General features: G+C 50.4%; 10 protein-coding genes and 2 non-coding genes across 12 annotated transcripts; 7 read left to right on the top strand and 5 right to left on the bottom strand.

The window, feature by feature from the left end:
* Positions 1–55: 55 nt before the first annotated feature.
* Positions 56–138, bottom strand: C8Q69DRAFT_t1. Its single transcript has one exon. It is a non-coding gene; the product is annotated as a tRNA-OTHER (tRNA).
* An 859-nt stretch (positions 139–997) lies between these two features.
* Positions 998–3,594, top strand: C8Q69DRAFT_449752 (carboxylesterase family protein). Its single transcript, XM_028629392.1, has 2 exons — positions 998–2,203; positions 2,265–3,594. Exons 1-2 carry the CDS (start codon positions 1,262–1,264, stop codon positions 3,420–3,422), a joined length of 2,100 nt encoding a protein of 699 aa, XP_028488731.1. The 5' UTR covers positions 998–1,261; the 3' UTR covers positions 3,423–3,594.
* A 68-nt stretch (positions 3,595–3,662) lies between these two features.
* Positions 3,663–5,633, bottom strand: C8Q69DRAFT_449750 (argininosuccinate lyase). The gene is made up of 3 exons (XM_028629391.1): positions 5,430–5,633; positions 4,529–5,359; positions 3,663–4,448 (listed from the first exon to the last, which is right to left on the bottom strand). Exons 1-3 carry the CDS (start codon positions 5,482–5,484, stop codon positions 3,940–3,942), a joined length of 1,395 nt encoding a protein of 464 aa, XP_028488730.1. The 5' UTR covers positions 5,485–5,633; the 3' UTR covers positions 3,663–3,939.
* C8Q69DRAFT_10255 (hypothetical protein) lies at positions 5,629–7,490 on the top strand. Its single transcript, XM_028625027.1, has one exon. The coding sequence runs from the start codon at positions 5,933–5,935 to the stop codon at positions 7,157–7,159; it is 1,227 nt and encodes a 408-aa protein (XP_028488729.1). The 5' UTR covers positions 5,629–5,932; the 3' UTR covers positions 7,160–7,490.
* C8Q69DRAFT_10210 (hypothetical protein) lies at positions 7,490–9,567 on the bottom strand. Its single transcript, XM_028625021.1, has 2 exons — positions 9,306–9,567; positions 7,490–9,079 (listed from the first exon to the last, which is right to left on the bottom strand). Exons 1-2 carry the CDS (start codon positions 9,448–9,450, stop codon positions 7,821–7,823), a joined length of 1,404 nt encoding a protein of 467 aa, XP_028488728.1. The 5' UTR covers positions 9,451–9,567; the 3' UTR covers positions 7,490–7,820.
* An 856-nt stretch (positions 9,568–10,423) lies between these two features.
* On the bottom strand, positions 10,424–12,115 carry C8Q69DRAFT_394886 (hypothetical protein; the record flags this gene model as incomplete). Its single annotated transcript, XM_028627669.1, has 3 exons — positions 10,424–11,042; positions 11,104–11,427; positions 11,577–12,115. The coding sequence occupies 3 exons, from the start codon at positions 12,113–12,115 to the stop codon at positions 10,424–10,426; spliced, it is 1,482 nt and encodes a 493-aa protein (XP_028488727.1).
* Positions 12,116–12,925: 810 nt separating this feature from the next.
* C8Q69DRAFT_449735 (glucosyltransferase) lies at positions 12,926–15,264 on the top strand. The gene is made up of 3 exons (XM_028629389.1): positions 12,926–13,321; positions 13,383–13,545; positions 13,597–15,264. Exons 1-3 carry the CDS (start codon positions 13,078–13,080, stop codon positions 14,966–14,968), a joined length of 1,779 nt encoding a protein of 592 aa, XP_028488726.1. The 5' UTR covers positions 12,926–13,077; the 3' UTR covers positions 14,969–15,264.
* C8Q69DRAFT_449733 (putative cytochrome c oxidase copper chaperone Cox17) lies at positions 15,265–16,173 on the bottom strand. Its single transcript, XM_028629388.1, has 3 exons — positions 15,991–16,173; positions 15,715–15,788; positions 15,265–15,644 (listed from the first exon to the last, which is right to left on the bottom strand). The coding sequence occupies exons 1-3, from the start codon at positions 16,016–16,018 to the stop codon at positions 15,501–15,503; spliced, it is 246 nt and encodes an 81-aa protein (XP_028488725.1). The 5' UTR covers positions 16,019–16,173; the 3' UTR covers positions 15,265–15,500.
* Positions 16,174–16,256: 83 nt separating this feature from the next.
* On the top strand, positions 16,257–17,816 carry C8Q69DRAFT_10412 (ran GTPase activating protein 1). Its single transcript, XM_028625048.1, has one exon. It carries the CDS (start codon positions 16,452–16,454, stop codon positions 17,712–17,714), a length of 1,263 nt encoding a protein of 420 aa, XP_028488724.1. The 5' UTR covers positions 16,257–16,451; the 3' UTR covers positions 17,715–17,816.
* A 1,429-nt stretch (positions 17,817–19,245) lies between these two features.
* On the top strand, positions 19,246–20,395 carry C8Q69DRAFT_10137 (transcription elongation factor S-II). The gene has a single exon (XM_028625010.1). It carries the CDS (start codon positions 19,341–19,343, stop codon positions 20,250–20,252), a length of 912 nt encoding a protein of 303 aa, XP_028488723.1. The 5' UTR covers positions 19,246–19,340; the 3' UTR covers positions 20,253–20,395.
* A 1,059-nt stretch (positions 20,396–21,454) lies between these two features.
* C8Q69DRAFT_449725 (hypothetical protein) lies at positions 21,455–22,504 on the top strand. The gene has a single exon (XM_028629387.1). It carries the CDS (start codon positions 21,603–21,605, stop codon positions 22,170–22,172), a length of 570 nt encoding a protein of 189 aa, XP_028488722.1. The 5' UTR covers positions 21,455–21,602; the 3' UTR covers positions 22,173–22,504.
* Positions 22,505–22,927: 423 nt separating this feature from the next.
* On the top strand, positions 22,928–22,998 carry C8Q69DRAFT_t23. The gene has a single exon. It is a non-coding gene; the product is annotated as a tRNA-Gly (tRNA).
* The last annotated feature ends 69 nt before the right edge of the window (positions 22,999–23,067 follow it).

The raw sequence follows: 23,067 nt of genomic DNA, 5'->3' as shown, positions 1-23,067 counted from the left end.
TTTTACGACGGTCCTCGGTGATTAGAAGGAAGGGATGAACCTATTCTAATTACCTCGCGTCAACCGACTGATTCGAACAGGGGGCCTTTGTGGTACCAGTAGCTAGAGCAGAGGATCTAACCACTGAGCCATCAAGGCTCCCTGTTGTTGTGGTGAACCTTTGTTTGTTATATATGTGGCGTGGGTGAATGGGAGAGAGCCCTGGGTGAGCTGGCTTTGATAGGCTGCAGGGGTTGCGTCCCGGGGGATAGCTCCGCTTTGTTTGATACTGTTGGAAACAAAGAAAGTGAAATCGTATAATGCTCGATGGAGGATATTATCATTAAGTGGGCCTCTAGAACGAGCGTTGTTGGGTTTCATAGCAAAATGAAGCCCTCAATGGTACTGCCGTTGATTGAGAGACGCAGGTGAATAACTTTTGCGCTCGTGCTAATTCATTTTCTGTGTCGTTTATCATAGCAACTATAGGTATTACCTGAAGGATATAATTGTATCCGCAAGGCTGGTCAGTCTCCGTATCTGCGGCGCGCACGTCCGTTTGGCGACTTGCCTTGAATAGGTATACAAAGGAACAGTGGATTCCACGACAGGAAAGATGCTATGATTTTGATCAAACAAAAGAATACATTTCATCAAAGAGTCACAAAGGACAGCAGTCTAGCATCTCGCGCAAAGAATCAAGTGGATGTACGAGTTAAGAAGCTCCAGTACAATGGAACATTTACTCATCCAGGTAAATAATCGTCCTCGTGCCTCAGAACACCACTTCTTCCAAGAGACAGTCAAAGGTTATTCCACGGCAGATTAGATTCGGATAATACTTATTTCTCCAGATCTATTACCCCAGGTTTATTATAGCCAATGCAGGCTTAGAATATCGTGCATTTATTTTGTTCCCACGATGAGCCATCCCATTGGAGGGATTTTCAAGCATCACGAGCTTCCCCCGCATTCTCCCTTGCAGAATTCAAGAAAACGGCACGCATTCATTAAGCAACTAATCGACTGCAGTATTTAGCCACGAATCTTTTTGAACTTCTTTTACAACCCCAGTGGTCCTGTACTACTGTTCTGAAAAGTGGAGACCCCTTCAATATAGGCTAATTTGAAGAAGATATGATCAGCATTACTCGGACGATAGGAGACAGTAGCGCGTTATTGTCTCAAGGCACATAAAAACCCGCCGTGGACCATGGAGTTCCTATCTAATAATCTGCACTGCGCGCTGTATGGCTAGCGGTTCGTACCATCCGCGGGAGCCATGATGTTGTCAAAGCTCGGTATTCTTGCATGCCTCTTGGGTGCTGCCGTCGGATACCCCAATGGCTCTCGTGGGAATACAAGTACGCTAGCTACCAATGCCAAGACATCACTCACTCTTCTGTATCAGAATAACCTGAATGCTTCTGATGATGTTAATCATGTTGGGGCAATCCTGCTTGATCCTATGAGCAAAGAGCAAGCGACGGATGGATGTGCGGCTGTTGGCGAGTCGCTGTTATCTCGAAGCACTCTACAGGAGCATCAGGATGACTTTGTCAATACTTTATCCTATCTAGAGTATTCTGGAAGGAGTGTTCCTAGCCAGAGGTATTGGATTAAAGAGGGTGCTGTCTCAGTGGAAGAAGGCGTTTCTCATTTGACGTTCTCTGAATCCTCCCCAGATGCTGCCGAGCTGCCTGTACTATGTACACAGTCAAGCAACGAAAATAGTACCACAGGAGGTGCTACGACATCAAATGAAATCCAGATCACTTCAAGCGGAAACACATACATTGGATATCGCAACCAGAAGTCATTTCGCTTCCTAGGCATCCCATACGCCGATCCACCTGAGAGGTTCACTTATCCAAAGCTCTATTCAAAGAAATCTCAGACCATCCAGACCACATCCTACGGATCGCAATGCGCACAAGTGGGCAGCGGAAGCGAAGACTGTCTCTTCCTGAACATCATGACGCCTTACATCCCTAGAGCCAACTCGAAGGAAACGCTGAAGCCCGTCCTGTTCTGGATCCATGGAGGTGGTTTCACAAGTGGTTCAGGGGCAGATCCCGAAACGGACGGAGGCAATTTGGCCTCTCGCGAGGATATTGTTGTTGTTACGATCAACTATCGTTTATCCACGTTGGGATTCCTTGCTATTCCGGGGGCGGGAATCAAGGGGAATTATGGAATCGCTGATCAAATTACGGCATTGCAGGCAAGCCGTATTAAATTTCTTTTATGCTATCGGAACAACAGCTAACAAAGTATATCTATAGTGGACTATCCATAATATTGCCCAATTCGGTGGAGATCCCAATCAGATTACCATTATCGGCGAATCTGCAGGAGCAGGCTCAGTTCGCGTCCTGCTTGGATCCCCCCCAGCCCTGGGAAAGTTCCAGGGAGCCATTGCCATGTCCAACCTTGGCGGCGGTGTTGATCTCGGTTTGACAGGAGACTACGCGACAACATATAGCTCCTACTTGACAATAGCAGAATCCTACACTGCCGCTGGAGAACAGATCTTCTCAGGTGCTGGGTGCAACCAGACCGATCTCACAGCACAGATCGAATGTCTGAAACAAGTTCCAGCCCTATCCCTTGTCGGACTCTCCACCGTCGCGAGATACGTTGTCCAGGACGGCCATTATGTGAATACAGAAGAACTCGACCTCGTCAACAGGAACGGTAGCACCGCCCATGTCCCCGTTATATTCGGCAACTGCGCCAACGACGGCGCATCCTTTTCAACATACCCCCAAACACCCATCAGCTCTGAAGTAGAAGGCATCGCCACCTCTCTAAGCATCAGCACCTCCTATGCCCAAAGCATCATTGACTCTGGCCTCTTCCCCTACTACGACACCGGCAACATCACCCTCGACTCCTTCAACGTCTCCCAACGCATCGCAACAGATAACCAATTCCGCTGCATCGACCAAGCCACCGTCTACGCGGGCATGAAATCCGGCGTCTTCCCATCCTCCTCTACATATTACTATCAAATGGAACGTACATTTGGTGGCTACGACCCCAATAACCTCGGCGGACCCCCATCTACACCAGAATACCCATACGGAGATCCGAACCTGCCTTATTTCCGTCTGCACGGGTCCGACCTCCCATGGGTATTTGGCACGTTGACCACTCTTCGAGACGCAGATGATCTGTCCTCGATGCAGTTGACATCAGGCTACTTTGCGGAATTCGTCAAGTCAGGCCAACCGAATCCGAAGGAGGATTATCTCAAGGTACGAGGGTATGTGAATACCTTGGATGCTGTGAGGGAGACGGGACCATGGAATCCAGTTGAAGGGAGTGAGGGACCGATACGACTGATGGATTATCCGAGTCGGCAGGCGGGGTTTCAGGATTTGGAGCAGTGTCGGTTTTTGAAGTATCCGATTACGTATTATTTGGATGGTGGGAAGTAATGGTTTCTATGTAATTATTGCTTGTGTAGGAGAAGAGAAGATGGCTAAAGCTGGGACATATATATACGAATGTTACGTTACCATCCTACCAGCAGAGGCTTTACATATACATCAACAACCTGCGCTGCTCCAGAGAATGCATGCAGTATATCTATCAATATGTGAAAATGACATGATAACGAGTCAGTGGACTAGTGGTTAAGGACTGCGGGCCCTCTCCCTCGAGAGCGATGTATTTGTAGTGCACAGTTCGATGTTATTGAAGAAGTCAGGTGCCTGAGACCGTGACTACTTCAACAAGGAGATATATGCCTATTACGTATAGTATACTAATAAGAACTACATACACTGTTCTGGTGAGTATAAATCTAGTCCGAATGCAGCTGATGTCCCGAACTCTGTTTAATTTTATTTTCTCTTCACATATACATAATCCATCTATGCTTTTTCGGAAGAGCACCTGGTACGAAGATACCTGCGTCACACATATAAATTCTTCATGCATCAAATAATGAACTTAGAGGAGTCCCTTGAGCACATCAATCTGCTCCCTCACAGCACGCTTGCTGCAGCCACCAATGGCATCCTTCAGCTCAACAGCACGGTCATAGTCAAGACAGGCCATGACGTCCTCGTCAAACCGAGCATCGATCCCCTTCAACTGCTCCAAGGTCAGAGTGTCCATGGGGACATTGTTTTTCTCGGCCAGCGCGACCACACGGCCGGAGATGTGGTGACCCTCGCGGAAAGGCACGCCCTTTCGGACGAGGTAGTCAGCAAACTCGGTGGCGAGCATTTCAGGTGCCAGAGCAGCGATCATCTTCTCTGGGATCGTGGTCAGAGTGGATAGGACACCGGTAGCGATCTGGATGCTATCGGCGACAGTCTTGATGTGGTCGAGAAGAGGCTCCACGCTCTCCTGGAGATCCTTGTTGTATGTGGTGGGCAGACCCTTGATGGTCATCATGAGACCGGCCATGTGGCCAAAGGCACGGCCAGCCTTGCCTCGCAAAAGTTCGAGACTGTCTATGCACGGAGTTAGCTTTCAGTTTGATGAAATAAATTTAAAAAAGAAAAGAAAAGGCTCCCCAAAAAAGATGACTCACCTGCGTTCTTCTTCTGAGGCATCAAGGACGAGCCCGTCGAGTACGCATCTGCCAGACGGACGAAACCGAACTCGAGACTACTGTAGATGATAAGATCCTCCGCCCAGCGAGAGATCTTCAGCATGAACGAACTACCCCACTGCATCGTCTCCATGGCAAAGTCACGGTCCCCAACGGCGTTCATCGAGTTGTACAGCAAGCCCTCGAAGCCCAATTCCTTGGCCATCGCCTCACGGTCAATGTGGAAAGGGTTTCCAGCCAAGGCACCCGTGCCCAGAGGGCTGCGGTTAACACGCTTGGTGACCTCACGGAGACGCTGCAGTTCGGATGCGAATGCAGTGGCGTGGGACAGCAGCCAGTGGCTCCATCGAACAGGCTGAGCTTTCTGCAGGTGAGTGTAACCAGGCATGATGTAGTCGATTTCCTTCTCTGCACGGGCAATGGCGACCTTGATCAGGTCAGACAGGTAGCCGTCCAGCTTGCGGAGCTCATCACGGAGCCAGAGTCTCATGTCTGTCGCAATCTGTTCGTTCCTGGACCGTCCCGTGTGCAGCTTTCCTCCAATTTCCTTCCCGATGATCTCGCTCAGCCTCCGCTCGTTCGCGGTGTGGATATCCTCGTCATTCTCCTTGACGACGAAGGTATTTGTCCGCCATTCCTCTGCGATCTGCTTGAAGCCGCGCTCAATCTCGGCGAATTCGTGCTGGGTGAGGATGCCGGTCTTGCTGTTCGCTCTGGCGAAAGCGATCGATCCAGCAATATCCTGGCTCCAAAGGATCCGGTCGTAGGGCAGAGACTGGTTGTACTGGACCATGAGAGGGTCGAGTCCCTCTAGATTTGTCGGGTTAGCTTCAGTGACTCACACGGTCGGGGAAACAGCAATTGAGTGACCATGACTGACGAGTGAATCGACCCCCCCAAAGCATATTCTCCGCGACCGCTTTCTGTCCGCTCATGATGTCGGTAGGGCTGGTGGATGGTGAGGTAGCGAGATACTCCTATGTATGACACTTTTCTGCGGGGAGCGAGATCGGTGACAAAAAGATAGCGGATGATAGTGATGGCACTAGTCCACATTAGGGCTACTCTCTCCAGACACTCTACGACTCACTTGATAACTACTAGGTACTCTATACACATACAAGACAAGGCCGTTTTCTGCAAAAAGCTTGCTATAGTACGATGAAAGTATACCATGCTCAATTATTTCACTTTCTCCATCTGACTCGCCGCTGACCATGACTCAGCATCATGTCGGTCAACTGAACTTAGACCAGGCACCTTTCCCAGAAGTGAATAACACCTCCCTACAACAACAACAAACACTCTTCTCCTCGCGCAAAAGACCACTGAAATAAAATCCATCCAATAACCCTTCTTCTTCAATTTCAGAGTAACAACATCATGGACCCTTTCAACCGTCTCCCCTGGTTCGCGCTCCGCTATCTCCTCTCCCATCTCCCCGATCTACCTACACTACACACACTCTCCATAGCATCACCCACCATAGCAACCTTCCTCCAAGAAGACAATTCATTCTCCGAAATCGTCGAGAACATAATATCGAACCCAACACGAGAGAAAGGTCTCTATCAACCCGTCAGGACCATAATCAGGACATTAACCCTCATCTGGTGGCGGAAACATACCTATCATTCTTCAGAAGATGATGATCATCATCATCATCATCAAAACCCACTAACTAGATCCTACACTGAACTTATTCGCTCTCTAATACACAATCCGGACTACAAGCCGAAATACCCCTTCGGCTGCATGAGACCTCTACCGAGATACATACCATATGTTATTCTCTATCGACTTCTCGAGTTCAGTACGAAGATCCGCCGAATCACACATGCTTTCTTCCACGCGATGATCAAGAATTGCATGGATCTCACTACGCTAGAGCATTTACCAAGGGGTAAAAGATATCATTGTGATGAAATCGGGCTTGATCGCTCGAAACGCCCGGTTGGAAAACCATTTAAGCCATACGATCTTGGAGCTCCGACATGGTTTGAAGAACAGCGCATACTTTATGCGGTGTTGCGGGTTGTTCTATTTTTTGAACTTCGCGATGCGATCGGTAGTGTTCCTGGCTTTTTCTCCGAGATGGGCGTTGGAGCGTGTTGGGTCTCGCCGGGGGCTAATAATATTCTGAAGTTCTGGAAGAGTGAAGTAATCAATGATATGATTCTGGTGGAGCAATTACGGACTTCTATATCGTGGTTGGCAACAGAGGCTGGTGGGAGAGATAAGATCGAGTCGTGGATGCTTTCCTCCTCCTCCTCTTCTTCTTCTGTTTCTCTTCCAGATAACCTGAGCTATTGCTGTCCCAAATTCAGACCGGTGAAAGAACAGCGATGGACAAGTTTTGGGAAAAATGCAATCTGGCTTCTCTATCCTCGCGGTTATGATTGTATATCTGATTGTGGACGTAGTCCAAACAGCCCGTTGAGAGGTGTAGACTCCTCGTACTACCGACGCTTTGGTGTGGTCTTTTGGGACTCGGCTAGGCTGAATGCTCTGGGTTTAGTGGGACGTCGTCGGAATGTGGAGGCGATGTGGTTTGCTTGGTCGTCTGTTCTAAACGAGTCTGATTGGGAGCTCCTTGGTAGATATAGATAGAATCGAGGCGCTTTCGTGGATGGCGGCTACACATAAGGTAATTAATTGGAAGTGAAAGTATTCATGAAGGGAAAAAAGGAAATTGATTCTCTATAAGGCTTCCTCAAAAGAGGATAGGATTAGCTGCAGTAGATTGCTAACTGCCTAGATCAAAACATTCACTGTCGGGACAAATGAGAGGATATGAAGGGTATAACCTGATTTTGCAAGGAAATCGACGCCCCAACTAAATGCCGCAAATCACGCACCCAAACTGAAGAAACAGCACGATTACCTGCCATGATCGACTCGGGTGTACCAGAGTGTCCCGCCGCCAAACCACCTCAAATGGTCTTAAGTCATCGATGACTGTTGTGCACGAGTCAGAGAACAACTCTTATAAAACAGACAGGACTCCGGAGCCCAAGGATTACAGTAGCTCCAGAGAACGGCAATCACGGATTAAAAAAAGAAAAAGAAAAGAACCAAAAAGAGAACCGCGCGCCAATTGAGATTCATGAACCATAGTGAAGGGTATTCAGGTCCTTTTTCCTTTGCCTCCTCTCCAACCATACCAAAATCGTCAGCATCGTCGTCGTAATATTCGTCACCTCCTTCCATCAATCCGTTGATGTGAGAGCCATAAACACCTTTAGCCGGGCAACTTGAACAGAGAAAAGTCCTACGCGCTGATACCGGGTCCTGCTGCCGCGCTCCATCTGAGCCGCTTCAGCCCACCTTTGACGGCCTCTCTGCCACAGTTAGACGCTCCAGAGCCTGACAAGGCGCCCGCGCCGCCGTCGCCCATCCAAGACCCCTCAGTCCGGCCGACCTCACGGCCAAGAGCATAACCGGCGGAGAAACTGATGGCGGAGAAAAGAACGACGACTCCTGCACTGATGACCCAAGTCACGAGAGTAGGGCTGACATTGGAAACCGAATCCGTGAGATTAGCGCGGCGAGACTTCTTTGATGGGGAAGCGTGGGCAGATGAACGATCCTTGGAGCTCGTTCTCCGCTTTTGCTTCGGGGCTGAAGAAGAGGCATTCGATGATCCCCCCGGAGCGGATCCAGGGCTCTTCTCCAGACGACTGGGCCCAGCAGTCTGATCTTCTGTAGATGGACCAGAAGCACGCGGTTCTTCCGCACTGCTATCCTCGCCCATTGCCACCGACTCCGGGACTAGACGGAAGGTAGAGGGCTGGGCTGCGGCGGGACTACGCTCGTGCGGTTGAGTGTCATTCTTTGGCAGACCCCGCGCTGCTGTGGCATAAGACAGCAGAGTGGATAGACTGGCACGCAACGCAGCGTCGTGGTCGGCCTGGTACGAAGGTGAAATCATGTTGTAAGGGCTGTGCTGATGCTGCTGTCTCCGTGCTGTACGCGTGCTGGAGTACGAATTGTGCCTCGTTGCGGTGCGCCTGCTCGAGCTGGAGATTACGGTTGGACTGGGGAGAGGCACATCCGCTGGCCTGGTCCTGGAAGACGTCTGGGAAACGGGAGGGTGGGTGAACGCATTGGGCTGGGGCACGAACGGCGACGAGCTGACTCGCATTCCCAGGGCAGTGGAATTATCATCATCGTCGTCTTCATCACTGGACGGGGCTGCATCTGAAGCAGTCGGACCAGCTCGCAGGAACAACGGTTCGCGAGGCTGTGCGGTGATGTCCTCGTTGGAACTGGTCATAACCCGGTCCGACTCACTCGAGCTCTCTTCATATTCATCCTGGCTGCTGCTGGCACCACTGGGCTCTCTGGAATAGTGGAGAGGCGGCGCAGTGGCGGCAGCGAGCTGTTCGAGACGCCGGCGTCGACTACGGTGGTTGTGCGGGTTGGGCTGTGGACCCTCGACGCGCAGACCGGTGGTGACGATATCGTCGTTGGTGGCAGCCGAAGAGAGAGATGAGGACGATGGCTGGGATGAGACCTCGATCCAGGAGTCTAGATAATGGCGCAGTGAGTACATGGTTACTGAGTGAGAGCAGGGGTTGTTGCAGGCGTGCGAGGAACGCCGTTCAGGGATTGTTGTTAATGTATAACGGGATATAGTATGTACAAGAGCGCGAGGCATCGGTTACAATGAGTACACATCAAGGATCCAGAAGGAAAAGCAGTCTCAACGGGGCAAGGAGTGCTGGTTTTGGACACGGAGAGGCTGAATACACACCTTCTGATCTGGTGGCCTGGTTACGTGACCGCATGGCTGGTTCTCGAGATGGCTGATGGGCGTCTCGCGTCATCTGCATCGCGGGTCTGGAGTCGGGCGTGCCCTCGCGGACGTGACCCAGGAGAGGATAGTGATTTGGTTGCATCTCTGGCGCAGACAGGCGATGGAGAGGCCCCCCGTTATAAAGGATGAACAGCCAGGAGGGTCTCAACGCATGTGCTCCGTAGTCGGACGACACTCGATCACCACGATCCGGCACGAGCTGGCGGTCAAGGGGGGGGAAGTAGTTTACGAACGGTCGTTGGGGTTTGGTGGGGCCGGGTGGGAACCAGCAGCGATCTGATACTCAAGAGTACGATCTTATCTTCGAGGAGGGGCAAATGGATCAGGGGGAAGCAGTTGAGATACGAAGACGGCGTTGTTGGACGCAGCGGGAGACGTGCATCTCCCCTGGGGAAGTGAACAGAAAGAGGGAGAGAGAGAGAGAGAGAGATCATAGATACAAAGAAGTGATGAGTGATGCCTTGCCGACGAACCCGTGACTGCCTGACTGAGGCTAAACGCGGCAGCTGAGTTGGTCAACACATCACTAACTGGGCGGGGTTGAGCAGTCACTTCGTACTATATACTCGAGTGGGCGATCCATAGATCATTGTCCGCTGGATAATGGACTGACCTGATCCAGTCTTACTGGTTCTGTAAACTAACAACTGAATCAACTCCAGTAGTAACATAGATACTACTACAGTAGTTACTACTGTTATCTGACCTAAGTATGGTACGTGCTCACGAGCGGAGAGGGGTCCGTGCGGATCATCAAAGTTCCCCTCCGGTTCCTACACAATAATGTACCCTACGAATATGTTCTAGTACAACTAAACCACGCTACACAGGATGATCCAGACGGAAAGGCAAGAGATGAACCATGGATAGTCTTCACATTCATATTGAGAGAAATTACGATCGTACACGGAGACAGAAATACAGAGACTTTTGAGGGGTTCCAGATACCCGACCCAGAATGAGAACAACCTCAGCGAGATAGAACAGGAAACCCAGCATAACGGACGCCCGGGGAATAAATACCTACCTTAGCCGTTTATACAGAATGCAGCCCTCTAGAAGGTGGTCTTCTTGCCCTGGAACTCACCAACACCGCCACGGTTGGTGCTGTTGGCACCGGTACCGGGGCCCCGGCCACCACCAAAGCCACCACGGCCTCCACGGCCACCGCGGCCACCGCGACCGCCACGACCGCCGAAACCGCCACGGCCACCACCACGGCCAGAGTCTCCGTTGTTCTGGCGAGGAGTGCTGAAGTCCAGACGCATGCTGCGGCCTTCGAGCTCAGCGCCCTGCAGGTTGTTGAGCGCAGCGCGGGCCTCGTCAACGGACGAGAACTGGATGTAACCGAAGCCCTTGGGACGGCCCGACTCAGGGTCGGTGGGCAGACGGATGCCAAGGATGCTTCCCTGCTCGGCGAAGGTCTGGTTGATGGCGTCTTCGCTGGCGCTGAAGGGGAGGTTGCCGATGAAGAGAGTGTCACTCTCGGGGCTGGTCTGGTCACCGAAAGAACGGGCACGAGCCTGGGCGCGGTCTCTCTGGCCACCCTCGTTGTTGGCAGGGCGAGCATTGGCGTAGTCGAGGTTGATCTTGCGGCCATCGACCTCAGCACCCTTCTTGGCCTCGTAGGCCTTGACGGCGTCGGCCACGTTGACGAACTCAACGTATCCGAAACTGCAGCAAGTTAGCTTAGCCCGGAATCTGCTAACAGTATATAACAGCAAGAGAAACTCACCCTCGGGAACGACCAGTGTCACGCTCAGTCACAATACGGACACCAGAAAGCTCGCCAAATCCGTCAAACTCCTGGCGGAGCCACTCCTCGTCGACGTTCCAGGACAGGTTTCCGACAAAGAGGTTGGCACTCGCGCCGGGGATCTCCTGGGTCTTCGACTTCTTTGCAGCAGGAGCCTCCTGCTCGTCCGCCTTGCGCTTCTTGGGCGACTCCTTGGGCGACTCCTTGGCAGACTCTTCAGTCTCCTCGGAATCAGAGTCAGAGTCAGAGTCAGACTCGGAATCGGAACCAGAGCCGGACTTGTCGGAAGAATCAGACTCCTCACTCTCAGAGGAAGAGTCATCCTGGGATAGTTAGCCAATGTAATATGGCATGATCAAGCGTCGTAACATACCTTCTTCGCGCCGTTGGCCTTCTTGGCAGGCTCGGCCTTCTTGGCCTTAGCAGGAGCCTCGTCCTCACTCTCAGAGGACTCAGAGTCAGACTCAGCCTCGGACTCCGACTCAGACTCAGACTCAGAGTCGTCGCTGTCACTGCTCTCCTTCTTGGGTTCAGCCTTCTTTGGCTCAGCCTTCTTCTTGGTCTCGGTCTTCTTGGGGGCCTCCTCTTCGGAGGACTCCTCAGACTCGGATTCAGAGGAAGACTCAGCAGGCTTAGCCGCTGGCTTGGCAGCCTTCTTGGTCTCCTTCTTGGCAGGCTTCTCGTCTTCGCTCTCGCTCTCGCTCTCGCTGCTGGAGGAGCTGGCGTTCTTCATCTCCTCATCGCTGTCAGACTCCGAGTCGGAGCTGCTAGGGGTGGGAGCCTTCTTCTTGTTCTTCTTGGAAGCCTTCTCCTCCTTGGCAGCGAGCTGGCGAGCGATCTCCTTGCCCTTGGCCTTGGGAGTCTGCGACGCCTTGGTGACACCGGCGTCCTTGACCTTGGTCAAAGTCTTCTCGGTCTTGTCAGCGCCCTTGGCGACCTTGGTAGCCTTGGTCTTCGACATTTTGATTCTATACACACTCGAAGTTAGCATTGAGATTGGTGAAGGAAACTCGAATAGACATACCGATATCCCGCGTGTGACGAGAGATTTAACAGATGGTCTGGAACGAGAAGTGTGAACTTCTCGATGTGCGGCAGAGCCTACTTTCCCACAACACCCGATTTGAAGAAACTAACAAAGCCCTCGAAAAGAATCACTAGTAGTGATCTGATCACAGCCAACAACAGGTCTCACAGGAAGTAGAACTTCTAGAGACTGCAAGTGCAAATACCCACAAGTAAACCCACAACGGACAATGTTCAAGCCCACAGAGACGGACAGGTATGCAACCCACTATTTATGAAGCCCACGAGAAAGCGTCCCACAGAATAGAAGTGCAGTATCCCACAGCCCACAGTGTTATCAGCCCACAGATGTCAAGTTGCAGAGTACTGCAAAGTACGCCCACGCTGCTGTGTCAGTTACAAAAGAATCAAAGACTAGTAGTCAGTGATTCGACAGGGGATTCTTGAAGGTGATTCTTCAAGAATAGGATCTGTAATCAAAGTGTTGATGGGGGTTGAAAAAGGTAGAGAGGAAAAGAGAAAAAAATCTGGGAGGAGAGCTCTGATAAGAAAAAAAAAAAGTCTAGCGGCTGGAGCTACAGGAAATTTTCTCACCGCCTGCCCAGTCTAGACTGCATCGAGCGTTAGTACGGGTGGATTCCAGGAAAATCAGGCATCATTGGCTTAACAGTGGCAGATTGGAGTGACTTGTGGGTACCTCGACTGCCGCGGCGACACATCGCGATCTGCGCGTACTCGCGGGTACCTTTTCACCCTCACTTGTTAGCTGTTGGCTGTTAAGCTGTTAGCCGTTAGCTCTGTACACGATAATCAATACCCGCTCTTTTGCTGCCCACGGCGTCTTCCGGGGTTGTCTATCTATGGGCAAATACCTAGCAGAACAATCCATGGAAACGAATTGATACATCATCTAGCTCACATCTCACAATGGCGAATCCTTCTACGCCTTCGTCCCACCGGCCACGGAAGAAGAGAAATGTGTTCACTACATCACCCACCTCGAACAATGACCTCGTCCAGGACCCGAGCAGCAGCCATCCATCCCCCGCCTTTCCGCTGGTTTCCTTTCTATGGGGTGCTCGTGCAGGAGTTTCACAATGGCTCATTCTGCCTTTGATCCTCATGACTGTGGGTTTGTTCCGGTGGGCAGTGAGCTTGTGGGGATATTCTGGTCAGTTGCAACAATCAGATGCGGCACGAGGAGAGTCTCAAGCTAATTATATGTCCTTTAGGATTCCAAGCACCTCCGATGTACGGTGATTTCGAGGCGCAGCGGCACTGGATGGAATTGACGATTCATCTTCCGACATCGATGTGGTACCTATATGACCTCCAGTACTGGGGCTTGGATTATCCTCCATTGACTGCGTATCACAGCTGGCTACTGGGTAAAGTGTATGTCCTCATCTACCTCAGCTGGCTCAACAAGATTCACTGACCTTTAAGTGGCTCCCTCTTCGATCCAGCATGGTTTGCACTCGACAAGTCCCGCGGCTTCGAGGACCCATCGTTGAAGGTCTATATGCGTGCTACGGTGGTTGTCTCCGAATATCTCGTCTACATCCCGGCCGTTGTCATCTTCCTTCGTCGCTACAGCCGCATGCAGGGAGTGCACGCATGGTCAGCGTCGACTGCGCTCGTGGCCGTTTTGATGCAACCGTCTACCATTCTGATTGACCACGGTCATTTCCAATATAACACCGTCATGTTGGGACTGGTGGTTGCCAGTCTGTCAAGTATCCTTGCCGGACGCTCTCTGTGGGCATGCATTTTCTTTGTAGGCGCACTTACTTTTAAACAGATGGCACTCTACTATGCGCCAATCATGTTTTGCTTTTTGTTGGGATCCTGCATATTCCCCCGGATCAGGATCGTGCGGCTCATCTCTATTGCGGTGGTCACTCTGGCTACTTTTCTCATCATATTCGCGCCGCTAATCGCTGGTGCCCTTTATGATAAGCATCGTGGAATCCCAATTGCCGCACCTGTGCCCTCGTTTTTGCAGTCACTGGACGAGGATTCGTGGATCTATCCTCCGCTTTTCCAGCTTGCTCAAGCAGTTCATCGCATCTTTCCCTTCGCTCGAGGTCTCTTTGAAGACAAAGTCGCCAACGCCTGGTGTGCAGTCCACACCTTTTACAAACTCAACCGCTTCCCTACCACAGTCCTCCAGAAGGTCTCTCTCGGTGCCACGTCAGCCTCCATCTTCATCCCTTGTGTTATTATTCTGCGCCATCCTCGACCCTCGCTTCTCCTTCCAGCGCTTTCCAGCTGTGCGTGGGGTTTCTTCCTATTCTCCTTCCAAGTGCACGAGAAGAGCGTGCTGCTACCGCTTCTCCCGATGACCTTGTTGCTTGGAGGTGAAGGTGGTCTCAGCAAGGAGACTCGGGCCTGGGTTGGCTGGGCGAACTGTCTTGGGGCGTGGACTATGTTCCCTCTACTTAAGCGGGAACAATTGCGCATCCCGTACTTTGTCATCACTCTCCTCTGGGCATATCTGCTGGGTCTGCCACCCACTTCGCTAGATATCTTCCGCAACCACCCTCAAACCAACGCTGCAACGCCCCGTGCCAACCTCCATATCATCACAAAACTCCTACACTTCTCCTTCTACTCTGCCATGATTGCTTGGCATATCCTTGAAGCCTTTGTCACACCTCCGCCCGAAAAGCCTGACTTGTGGGTGGTGCTGAATGTTTTGATCGGTGCCAGTGGTTTCGGTATTGCCTACCTCTGGTGCACGTGGAAACTGATTGCACAGAGCTCGAAACTAAGCCCAAAAGCATCGGACGAAGAGATCAAGAAGAAGAGACAATAGACGCCGTTAAGTTCTCTTTGTGGAAGCCTTAACTTTCCTTTTTTTTCGGGCGTCCTCACAACTCAAAACTCTTTCACTTCTTGTACAGATACCCTTTTTTCCCTGTATTTCAGCTTGAACACATTTTATTATTACCATTTTATTCCATCCATGTAATCAATACTTCATTGTCCTACTCATTCCGTCTGATGTCATGATCCTATCCAGTATTTCTACATCGCTGCAGTGATCACGAATATCTTGCCATCATATAGACCTATCAGCAACAATCAAAAACAGAATAAAAATAAAAAAGACCAAATATTTAAGAGATGAGTTTCATTATACATGCGACATGACCACACTCAACATGCAGCCCGTCATCAATAGTCTAAATAAAGGATATGACCAATCCAGCCAGCATGTCGAAAGGCATAATGGCGCGGTGCGAGTAGTGTAGTGTACATATTTATTTAATGCCAATTGCTCCCCCCCTCCCAATGCAAGACGAAGTCCAACGCCCAGTGTGAAAACCAATCTTAAATATCAGATCTTAGATCTTAAATCCATAACCAGCCATACAGCTCTTGTACTGCTCAACCAGGGGCTTGCAGTCGTTGTTGGCCGGATCGTCGGATTTCGAGAACAGCATGCAGTCGTCTCGGGAAGACTTCTCTTCCTTGCAGACACAGCAGGGCTAAAGCACAGAAGAAATACATTAGTATGAAATTCGAGAATAGAGAGTTCCGGTAACTGAACTGGCTTACCTTGGGCTTGCTGGCTGGTTCTGAGGCTTGGATGTTCACCGCATTAACGGGAGCAGGAGCAGACACTGCAGGAGCTATTCGAGGTAGATATGTTAGCGAGAAGTTGTCAGATCATTTGATATTGATGGTTATAATAGATTTCCAAATGGAAGAAAGCTGATCTGGATTGGCTCTTTCCTGAGTGGAGGGACTGCATGAAGATCTGTCTAGCTCAGACGCATTCGGAGGTTTGCGGAGCCATGCAGGAATTGAGAAGTTTTGAGAAAGAATCCTTACCGTTTGAAGAACCGAAGAGCCACGACATCTTGAAGCGCTTATAGATGGACGCTGAACGCAAGAATTGGGGAAATAACGAAGGTTTAGACGACGGTGGTTGTTTAGGGAATGGAAATATTCCTCTGGCTGATTAATTACTTATGGTATGGCGACATCCGGTGACTTCGGCGGCAGATGAGCGCCGAAGGTGCGCTCAAGGTCGCTGTGGTTCGCCGGAGCGGAGATCGCGCGGAGTGACTTAATACATTATTGTTATTTTCTTTTCAGGGGCGAAAGAGAGTCTAGTCACAACAAAACAAGGCTTCTTTCGGCTGTCTTCAAAGCCACTGGCTCCCACCCCGCTCTTCTAGAGATTCCTTCTTGGTCTCTTCACGGTTGTTTCTCCTTCAAAGGAATCTTTTAGCCGTATTTTCAAGTCGAAAAGGATTATCTTCGCACACAGATACCCCCACTACCCCGCCATGGCCCCTCCAAAGGTCTTCTCCCTCGAGGGCAAAGGACTCAAGCTCGATACTGCTGAGGATATTGAGGCGCATATCAAGCCTCTTCTCGAAAGCAACGACTTCACCGAAGTTCGCCTTGGCGGCAACACTTTCGGTGCCCCGGCCTGCGAGCGTTTGGCGCCTGCCTTGTCTGCGCAGAAGAATCTCGAAGTCGCCGACCTCGCCGACATTTTCACTTCGCGCCTCCTGTCCGAGATCCCACCTGCTCTGACCTCTCTTCTGAACGCTCTTCTCGAAATCAAGACCCTTCACACTGTCAACCTTTCCGACAATGCGTTCGGCCTCAACACCCAAGCGCCCCTTGTGGACTTCCTCTCACGCCACGTTCCTCTGCGCCATCTCATTCTGAACAACAATGGACTGGGCCCTGCTGCTGGAACATTGATCGCCGACGCGCTGACAAAGCTCGCAGAGCGCAAGGAGGCCGCGCGCAAGGAAGCTAAGGAAGGAACCGAGATTCCGCTGCTCGAGACTATTGTCTGTGGACGCAACCGACTCGAGAATGGCTCAATGGCCGCATGGGCGCGTGCCTATGAAGCTCACGCAAAGGGTATCCGTTCAGTGAAGATGACCCAGAACGGAATCAGACAGGAGGGTATCTCCTTGCTACTCAAGGATGGTCTGCGCCACACCAAAGCCATCGAGGTTTTGGATCTGCAGGACAATACCTTCACTGCTACCGGATCCAGTGCACTTGCAGAGGTTGTGACTGGCTGGCCTGCTCTGCGTGAGCTTGGTGTTGGTGACTGTTTGCTCTCTGCGCGAGGAGGTATCAAGGTTGCACAAGCCTTGGCCACAGGCAAGAATGACAAGATTGAAACGCTCCGCCTCCAGTATAACGACATCACTGCTGAAGGTGTCAAGCAGTTCCTACATGCCACGAAGACAGCACTCCCGGTGCTAAAGCGCATTGAGCTGAACGGAAACAAGTTCTTCGAGGATGATGGAAACATCGAGGAGCTGCGTGAGCTTTTGGAGGGACGTAAGGAGAAGCACGGTAAAGACGACGATCCTGAGGACATGTGGGGTATTGACGAACTGGATGAGCTGGAGGAGGACAGTGAGGAGGAAGTGGAGGAAGACGAGGACAAAGAACTCGAAGAGCACAAGGCCGCTAAGACGCTCAAAGAGACCGTCCAGTCTGAAGACGAGGATGTTCCCCAAGAAGATGACAAGGAGGTTGACAAGCTCGCGGAGACGCTTGGAAAGACCGGCCTGTAGACTTACGGTCCAGTGGCAATTTACTATATGCACACTTGACCCGTGCTCACCCAGACAAGGACGTCTGCGACTGCCATTCTCGCAAAATCGACTATTGCGATATGGAATGATCTTCGCGAGTCCCTGACACATGCACCCGGCCCGTCGGCTTGTCCAAGACGGTGTTCTCTCTGTCGTTTCCTGAAAAGCTTAAGAGAGCAAAAATCTATTTTCCTCGACTTCTGAGCAGTTTGAGAGGCTCCTTCGAGGGACATCTCTTATCTGTTGCCGTGCTGGTGATGTTGTGAAGCCTGAGGACCCGAATATTCTGATGCCCCGAGATGTTGGAAACCATACATAAAGCCAGCGTGAACCTGATTTCTGCCCACATTCCCCCGTCGCGATCTGCATGCGTACATAGAGTCAGTCGATTTGACTCGATATCATGCCTGAGACGGTTCCCCACGACTTGAACAGAACCCTCGAGATTCGTCTGCAAAAGACATCTGTGACTAGATATATAGCCAAACACATTTAGTCCTTTTATCAAAAAGCTGGTACCACAGTATGAGCCATATTTCTCGAGCAGAAAGCAACTCCCGCTCGAGAGACTGGTGTATGAGCGGGTTCAGTGCTAATATAGACGTAGCAGAGTCCCATACGTGTAAAGTAGCATCATAGAAGCCATTAATGAGTAATAGCTTTGTTGATATCATGAACGTCAACCTCTTTTCTTCTTTCAAGTTTCCTTCGAGCATGTTCCCAAGGGAGCTCCATTGCCATAGACCCTCGATAAACCGTTCAAGCAAGTCAAGGGTTCTGGCGGACAGGATATATTGACCACATTGAAAACTTTTTCCAAGGTCTGATAGAGATTATCTGTTGGTACATTCATGATCTTCTGTTTTCTTCACTTGCTCTGTTTAGGGTGACAGCCGGCACGTGCGCGCAGAGACGACGCCTTCCCGAACGGGAGACTGCGGGCTTGGCACGAGCGGCGCATCTCGCAAAGTCCCTCCAAGTTCAACTTCTCTACGGGGTATCATCTTTCGCCATCAACACTACCTTCCTTTCCATCTCGCTATCCTGTGATCGGTATTTACCTCCTTGTTCCTTTGTTCTTCCCCCATATTTGCTGTTCGCGCCTCTTTCTCGTGCTACGACGACTCCATTCTATCCACAGCCGGTATCACGTTGACTCCGCGGTCTGGGAATCTGCCACCCTCGACTCTTCGTCTGGTCAACATCATCCTTGCATAGGTGACTCTGAAGATTTGTATGCGCGCCTGATCCTTCTCCGTCACTCTTCAATACGGCGGACCCACCTGTCTTCATGTTCTATTCCCGAGGTTTATGGAATGGACACGTGCGCGAGGGTGTCGACCGATTTGCGCGGAGCTCACATTGCGATCAATATCTGCTCGCGCCAATATCAAAAACCCCGTCGAGCCGCTTGATCCATATCATAAAATCTGAGACCCTACCGCGCGATGGACATGGCTTCTCATTCAATGTCGATAGAGTAATCGCAGCTTGCTGATTCTTGACTCGTATACAGATCATTGCCCACCAGCTCCCGTCGGTCTTCTCACACGGTCACGCACGCCCTGATTACGATCATCTGGTCCGTGTAAAATCTCAATACGCATGATGGATGTCAAAGAGATTGAGTTGAAGTCCAAAGCCCTTACAAAGGCTGCTACGTCAAATGAACCTTCAGCCAACATCATCGCTCTTCTGAAGGACCTACAAAAGGGTGTTCGCCCGACAGAGGATCTGTTGCGATCCACTCGCGTCGGTATTATCGTCAATAAGTTGAAGCAGCACAAGTCACCAGATGTCGCGCGCCTCTCCAGTGAAATCGTCTCCAAATGGAGGAACGAAGTCAACAAGCAGAAAGCCAGTGGATCACCGGCAGCTAGTCAGCGAGCGAGCGGATCTCCCCGGCCGGCTACCAACGGCGCAGCGTCACCTGCTGCTGCTACGCCGAGTGACAAAACCTCGAAGCTTTCTGTGCCTCCCGATAAGAGAACCTGGAAAGCGGACGGTGTCGACATCAATCATACCTCGAATAAGGTCCGCGATAGCTGTATTGGCCTGATGTATGATGGGCTCTGTCTTCACTCGACTGAGACACCGCGTGCAGTCCTTCAAAAAGCGGTGGCGGTCGAGGCTGCGACATACACCTATCTCGGCCCTGAGACCAAAGAGCAGTACCGGACCAAGATTCGCAGTCTCTATCAGAATCTGAAGAACAAGTCGAACCCCACTCTGCGGGTGCGTGTCCTCACGAACGAAGTAACGCCCGATGAATTTGTCCGTCTGAGCCACGATGAGCTTAAGTCGGCGGAACAACGCGAACAGGAACGCAGGATCCAGAAGGAGAACATGGACAAGGCCATGGTTGCGCAGGCGGAGCGCAGCATTAGTACGAGTCTTCAGTGCGGCAAATGTGGACAGCGCAAGGTCACCTACACAGAGGCGCAGACAAGAAGTGCGGATGAACCGATGACGTTGTTCTGTACTTGTATGAACTGCGGAAAGTCATGGAAGCAGTAGAGACTCTTCGTCATCTCGTTACTTTGTTGCTTTCCCTTTCGATTCCATTATTCCAGCTTTAAGCTTTCGAGACTACTGCCATCTCGGATATGATGGAGTTCTTGGGTTTTATTTTCCACGAAATTGTGTTTGTTTTATGCGGTCATTCTTGGCTGTATTGTATGAATCTGCGACGGCGACTGGGGGAGGCTCAGACAGGAAGGGGGTAATAATCATACCAGGCTTACGACCTAATCTCGGCCGCTCAAAAGCGTCTCTATCTCCATGGCGTTGGTAATGGGGTTTCTAATTCCGCGGATAGTCCTTGTGACGTAGGCAAAGCAGTTTTGAAAACTTCTCCTGACGAGAGAAGTGTGAATCCAGTAGGTGTCCAGCACTTAGGTCGTTTAGCTCCTGGATAGCTACTCGGCTCTTGATGCGGCTGCGCAGCTGATAGTCCGATCTGAGAGCTAACGCGCAGTTAGCAATCCATAAAACACCAGAAAGTACTAGGGCACGCTCTCCTATGTTATTGTGAGTCCATGTGGAGGAAGACTTGCCCTGCATAATGACGCTGGGTTTGCAAAACTTGTCGCCTTTAATTTCTTTACTATATGTTTCTGAGAAGACGTGGTATTTCCTGCCTTGGCTGGCATTCTCTTCAACTCTTCTCTGCATATTTAGGGACACCTTAGCTAATGCTAGTCCTGCTCACTCACATACCTAGATGTGCCTTGTTGAGGTGAGGTGGGGTGCAAATCAATGAGTGGCAATCTTTAATGCACCCGTATCTTTAGAGGCAAACATTAAACCACCTTTCCAGTGATAAGTAGAGTATCTATTGACATTCTACAGCTTTACCAATTCCCATATGACACTATTGAGCAGTGACTCTCTCATTTCTATGGTGATGATAGCTGCGCGGTTCTGGCCCTAGCCCTAAGCCCTATGAACTCCCAATATAGGCAGTCCTGGGCCTGGTATGACATCATTCTCTTCTCAGCAGCATACATGGAATGTTCTATCTTGAACGCCTAGTCAACCAGGAAAGATTTTGGTATCAATCCAAAAGATCTCGTGACGATAAGGAAAATCCAACTAGCGATTAAAGGACTACTGTCAGCTTTGAATTGGAGGCCCAAGAATTATTGGCTATCGTCTGCGCTCTAGAGTATCACGAGCTACTTAGTTCTTCCTGCTGGGTAGTTCAATAAGGGCAGTTCTCCCCTCATACTTTTAACATAGAGTAAGTGCCTATGCCACACATGTCTTACAGATACTCGTCAGATTCGCATTATCGAATTCATAAAGCTAACGCATCGAGCAGAAACTGACTTGCAGATAAGCTGGTCACCTACAGAATTGTCCACCATGGTCATCCCCCGTACAACGCTCCTCGAGCCCGCAAGGACTCTCTGTAATGCATTTGCATCCGCTAGCCCCGTATCTGAGCTCGTGAGATGCTTCACATCTGACCCAATGCCCATTGCGCACGAACACGGCCATCCATCCCTAGCCCCGTTCCTTGGACGAACCTTCACAGGCCAGCAGGGGATCACGAAGTACTTCGAGCTGCTAAACGAGCATCTTACATTTGAGAACATGCGATTCGACCCTGAAGATGAATGGGTCGTTGATTCAGAGACACTGGCTGTCTGTCTGAAGGGCCGGGCCCGCTTCATCTGGAGGGCTACGGGCGAGGGCTGGAACGAGACATTCTGCTACCGGTTGGGGCTGGCGGAGGATATCTCCCAGGATGGTAAGGGCGGGTATAAAGTCCAGGAATATCGGGTTTGGGCAGACACTGGAGCTGCATATCTCGCTAGTAAAAAGGAGTTGAGGTTGTTGGAGGGACAGAAAGATCCTAATGGGAATGCGAAGGCGAAGGCAGCGGGGGATAAGTTGGGTTCCGGAATGAATGTGTATGGTAGTTGTGGATAAGAGGACACTTGATTGAGTGTTCTCACGTTTCATGGATTGGTGAAGGAGTTGTTGGAGTCGAGTTAACTAGTGTTCGTGATTATTGGGGGTAAATGGTCTCCGCTATCTCGAGTTGTATATTTTTATTCATCAGTCTGTCGCAAACTTTCATTGCGGCACTACGGTTTTATATTCTCCAATTCTACAAGCAGTCTCCGGCTCTGATATGTGACCGTAACGTCCATAACGTCCACTTTCTCTGGAAATTGCTGAAGGGCGAATTCTACGCTACCATTCAACGATATCCCATCTCTGTATCATCTCCTTCGAGATACTATCTGTATGGATCAAGGCTGATTAATTAGTTTCCATCTCACCGGTGAGAAGACATCAAATCCTCCTCCGTCGTTTCCTTGGACTTCAGACCTGAGATTGGTTCCATCTTCGTACACTCTGTCGGCTTCGTTCTATGCGAGACATCATTATTTTTATAACTCGCCCCTGCTTCGACATTCTCTCTGACTCTTTCAGCTTCATTTTGCATCATCACCATTCAAGAACCAATCTAGCTAGAAAATGGCAAAATCAGACTCTTGTTTTCCAAGGATTTCCCATATCGCATTATCCATATGAAGAGCGCGTGAATCAACAATGAACACACTGTGTCATAAATTGCATTCAATAGTCGATATTTTCCCAGAGGTTCTTGAATTACAATTCGGATAGTGCCATCACAGCAAGCAGCGAATCACATTCGCTTCTCAGCTTATCCGCCTGCATCATTGGTCTAGTGGTAGAATTCGTCGTTGCCATCGACGAGGCCCGTGTTCGATTCACGGATGATGCATCAGCATTTCCTTTTTTGTTACTTCTTGACATGGTTCTCTCTCTCTCTGTTTTTTTTTTTTTTTTTTTT

This window comes from Paecilomyces variotii (genome assembly GCF_004022145.1).
Source record: "Paecilomyces variotii strain CBS 101075 chromosome Unknown C8Q69scaffold_1, whole genome shotgun sequence".
Taxonomy (NCBI): Eukaryota; Fungi; Ascomycota; class Eurotiomycetes; order Eurotiales; family Thermoascaceae; genus Paecilomyces; species Paecilomyces variotii.
This window is presented reverse-complemented; position numbering and strand designations above follow the sequence as displayed.